This window comes from Gavialis gangeticus, unplaced genomic scaffold (genome assembly GCF_001723915.1).
Source record: "Gavialis gangeticus isolate Ggan-Ray unplaced genomic scaffold, GavGan_comp1, whole genome shotgun sequence".
NCBI classification, from domain to species: domain Eukaryota; kingdom Metazoa; phylum Chordata; order Crocodylia; family Gavialidae; genus Gavialis; species Gavialis gangeticus.
The window spans coordinates 193,124,200-193,129,226 of NW_017729032.1; the positions used below are offsets into that span (position 1 = coordinate 193,124,200).

At 43.2% G+C, this 5,027-nt stretch overlaps 1 protein-coding gene across 1 annotated transcript in view; it reads left to right on the forward strand.

Annotated features, from left to right (window-relative positions):
* GK (glycerol kinase) overlaps positions 1-4,317 on the forward strand; it is a 201,426-nt gene extending 197,109 nt beyond the window's left edge. Inside the window, exon 20 of the mRNA XM_019524218.1 lies at positions 3,379-4,317. Within this exon, the coding sequence (XP_019379763.1) occupies positions 3,379-3,392 (14 nt within the window). The 3' untranslated portion in view covers positions 3,393-4,317. The remainder of the gene's footprint in view (positions 1-3,378) is intronic.
* The last annotated feature ends 710 nt before the right edge of the window (positions 4,318-5,027 follow it).

Below are 5,027 nucleotides of genomic sequence, written 5' to 3' on the forward strand. Positions count from 1 at the left end.
GGGGGGGGGGGGCAGGGGGCCAGACCCCCAATGTTTGCCCCACAACCCTTCATCTTCCTGCGCCTGCCCCCTTCCACTTGTTATATTCAATCTGAATGACACCAGAAACTGCTGATCAAAACCAGGTTTTAATTTTTTTCTTTTCCTTGATGAGTTAAAAATCTGCAAAGCATAATTGTTTTTTCTTTCTTTTTTTTTGAGGAAGTTAGAAAACTGTTCATATTCATTCAGAATTTGCATATTTTACCAAAATACGTTACCTTGCGTGCTAAACCTATAAACCAAAAGGTATCTGGAACTGCCATCACATGAGTAGGTTGCTACTTACAGCCCATTAGTTGGGTGGTTCCACACAACATAGTAAATTCTGCTGATTTGCTAACCTGAGGGAGAAAGGCTTTGGCAAGATCAGAAGGGTCTGACCAGGAGTGTCTACAAATAAGATATATTGGAGTATCTTAAATTAAAAATTTAGATTTACATGCCTCCACTTTTTCCTTTGCAGCTCTATTAGAATGTAATTTTAAAATCTCTCTCTCTCCCTACAGACGCCCTCCCCACATCTGTTTAACTGTGTTTCCTTATTAGGCCTTCATTGAGAGGTCCCGGGCAATGCATCAAGTTCTCTGAGTGTCTCTAGCCAAGTAGGGTGGATCTGGATGAAAGGGATTAAAGACCTTGGAGTGGACAGAGTGTATGTGCATCATAGTATCATTCCCAGAGCCAACACCCTTTTGGGGGGAATCTTCTTTTCCCGTGACACGAAGATAAGGAGGAAGTTCTGGTGAAGCCAACATCCTAATTTCATCTGCCAGGCTCACTGACAGAGTATTATTACTATATTACTTCTTGTTTTTCTAAACCACAGTACTTTTTATTACCACTGTAATATTTACTGTTCATTTTCTTTGTTTTAGGTATTGCCAACCAACTTATTTAGTTTCCCATTAAATATAGTAGGTTTAAAACTAACAAGAGAAAGTAGGTTAAGCGGTGCATAATTAATTTGTGGAACTCATTGCCACAGGATGCTGGAGAAGCACATAACACAGCCAGGGACAAAAAGGGACTAGACAGATTCATGGATGATAGATCCGTTATTAGTGATTAAAGCAGGACAGTCAAAGATGTACAACAAGAGGGGAAAATGCCAACTGCTCCTATCCAGAGCCCCAGGCCTATCCACCCTGAATTTACTTCCAAGGGCACTGTGGAACTGGCACCCATTGCAGGGACATGAGGGGAGCAGATTGAAGTTCTGTCCCAGGCCCCAGCCCTACACTGTCACTGCCCATGACTCTGCCTCCAGCCCCATCCGCCTGTCTTGCTCCCAAGCTCCATTCCCCACTTGTCCAGGCTCCCTATCCCATCTGTCCAGCCAAGTGCTTCTTACCCATGGGAGTCTCAAAGCAGTCTCCTTGGAGACCTCTCCCACCTGCTCCATCTGGTGTCCCGGCAGTGGGTGCAGGGCAGATGGGCTGGGGTGCCCGGGCAGGGGGCCCAGGTCCGGCAGCAGTGCCAGTAAAGGAACTGGCGGCAGCAGCTAGAAGTGTGAGGACACCGAGTGACTCACCTCTGCAGGGGCTGCCAGGAAGCCAAGTCCAGCTGCTGCACCACCTGGACCTGTGGGTTACAGCTCCCAGCATGCCCGAGAGCCACCTGCAGAAATTGGCTGGATTGCGCTTCACACCTAGGGGGACCAGCACCAGCCGCACACTCCATGACCTGGATTGCCCCCCATGCCCGGGCCGGGCAGGGCCAAGGGACCTGCTGTGAGCTGGATAGAATCAGTTTGGTGGGTTGGATCCAGGCTGCAGACCATATTTTGGCCACCCTTGCTCTAAAGCATCCACTCCTACCACTATCAGAAACAGGGCAAAATGGATCACTACCCTGCCAGAGAATGGAACTCAGGTTTTTAGCATAAAAACTATACAGAACACGCTAGGAGACCCTATGTTGTCTTAAGCTAAGTCCATAGGAGTACATGGGCCTATCAACAAAAAGCATCATAAAACTTCCCCACATCATAAAACAGCATGAACAACATGCAGGATTTATGAATGAATTTATCTTGGGAACTCTAGAGATCTGAGAAGAGCCTCCCCTCCACAACTTGCCTGCACGTTACTCTTTGTTATTTAAGAATCGCACAACTGGACAGCATGGCAAAAAACCAGTCAGATAAGTTCCATAGAAAAATTCTGTTTTATTGGTTTAGATGTCACACACAAGTACTGATGCTTAGATATTTTTAATCATAGTTTGTACACAAATCAACTTGAAACAACAAATTTGATGCTACCAAATGACATGATATATCAAAATATTGACAATGATTCACTGTATTTTTATGCATGCTACCACTATGGAAAAATTATAAACAGTGACCGTTGTCTTCAAAACGGACCAACAATTTTCAGAAGGTTAAAGCCATGCACAGTCTAACAAATAAGCAAAATCAAGATGTCTTAGTTTGGGTATCTATAAAACAAACACACCCAAAGTAATGTGTCATTCCTAAAAATTGGAAGCATGGGGGTAGCAAAGTTTTCTCCCCCTTCCCCACCACCCCTCCAAAAAAGAAAGTATTTATAGCATACAGTTTGAAAAGGAGCCAATATCTAAAAATGCATGCATGAGGATCTCTCTTTTAAGGTAGTCATTATTTCTGGACTCGGCACTTTCCCTAAGGACTGAAAGAGGATATAAAACCACAGTCCTCTCTTTCTCCCTATCATATCCTTATATTTTTAATCTATTATATCCTATTAGCAGCATTGCAGATTATCCTCAAGTACTGGGGAGTCAAGCTGAATCTAAATTATCATTAAACATTTATATGAAAATAATAGGTACCAGAAACTTTTTTTCTCCTCCACAAGTTGATAGAAAACAAATCAGCTGGTCTAGAGGCTCTATTAAAAATAAATAAATAAATAAATTGCATTTTGAAAAGCTAGGCCAGGCTGCCACTGTCAGGAAGCTCAGGCAGAGGTGAACTTCTGCATCCATTACAGATGGGTTTTACGCCTGGTATTAAAAGGATGCACTAATGCTGGACTCTATTTATCCATAACCCGTTGCAATATTAAAAGTGAGATTTTCTACAGAAAACTGTATGTTTCAGACTATACTCCCTCACTCATTGGTTGTTATAGTTTGCAGTGGGATTCCCAAATGCACAATAAAGCTATGCTGAATGCCATAGATGTTGCACACTCATAAAATATACTCTTCAAGTAGATAAAGAATTAATTGCTGTAGACACAAATCGGTTAACAATTAATTCTCAAGAAGGGCTTTAATAATTACACATTATGTTTATTTACACCATCTTACTACATTCATATTTTGTTCCATCTAATGTGTGTTCAGATATCATCAGATGAAGAAAACGGAGTGAGGAACAGCAAGCCGAACAACTGTGCAGTTACAAAGTGCAGCAGCTGCATGATGATGCTCCTGTCAGTGGAGTCTCTGTCTGTCAGAAGGCCCATCCTACAAGTGCTGACTGCCCTCAATTCCTATACGAATAATTGAAGGCTAAACGGATTACATACGCTTCATGCTTGCACCAATAGATAAAGAAGAGCAGAAATACTTTTCTTTGAGCTGTCTAATGAAACTATTGTATTCCATGCAAATAATGAAGATGCATTCTAAATTTAAATTGTTGCTAAGAGACCTCCCAATTCAGGAAGGCCTTGCCTATTTTTAACCCGGTTGAAGTCAATGGGAATACTCATACATTGATGCTCTATTTTGAGTCAAAGATATGATTGTAGCTTATGCAAATGCATCTGAATGTGCTTCAAACTGGCCAGTGTGGGTGCTGATAGCAATGTAGCCACAGCAGCACCAATCTTACCATGGGCAAGCCACCAGAGTATTATCCACCTTCCTGGGCAAGTTTTACAGCTGCTGAGCAACATGCTGTGTTAGCTACATTGTTATCAGCTAGTTACCAGCCAGCTCCTTTCTAGGCAGTCGCATCTTTGTAGTACAGACATGTTTGTAGGTACAAACTGAACTAGGAGCTAGTAGTAAGCATGTACAATAGCTATGGGGAGAACAGCACCATGCTTGCAAAAGACACTGTTCTCCAACCTATGTCTGTGGCTTGGTCTACAATATTTAAATGTAAGCTAGAGTATTTGGGAGTTTATTCTATTATTCTATTTTCTACTGTACACTCCTGTACCAGAGTGCCCTACTATACATGGCCTTCTCTGTGTCATTAGAGCCAAATTTTTTGATACCTTCACTGCTGCTGAACATGTATTGTCACTGAAATCACTGGGACTACAGGCACATAGTTAACTATTTCTCTTATACTTCTTATATTCATGAGTCACTTGCAGGTATTTAAGTAAACTGATGGACCTTACTATGAGCTAAAGTTTGCTATGTGTGGCAGTAAGTGCTGCTTCATCTGTCTGCATGTTTCTGCATATGTAATATTTTAAAACAAAGTAATACAGACATTTACGTCATCCAAAAACATCAGAATTTTGAGTAACCCGGCTCTAGGGCCATATCCCAGGTCTGCCATGTCTAACCCGTGTAACTGTGGGTGAGTCACCAAATCTTTCTGGCTAAGTACAGACAGTCAAGGATCTTAGCAGGAGGTTAGATAGCATTACATATGGCAGCCTGATCTAAGGTAAGTTGGTATGGGAGGGGGGTTGTGGGGGATGGAGGTGCATTGTGGTCTTCAGGAGAATGGGGCAGATGAGTTCTGTGGGAGTGATATGGGAGGGTTGGAGGTCTGTGGAAGGGTTGAGGGGAGAGGCAGGATCCATGGGAGGGATTGTGGAGGCAGGGTACATGGGTGGTTGCTGGAGTCCAGAAGGGTTTCATGGACTCTGGGGAGCTCGTGGGGTCCACAGGGAGGCTTGGGAGGGGAAATCAGGGGCTATTTTTAGTGTCACCCCCCCAGCAAGCCTACACCCCCATCCCTCCTGCCCTTCCCCACACTGGGGCTTACTTGCTCAACTTCCAGCAGCCAGGAACACTGATAAAAC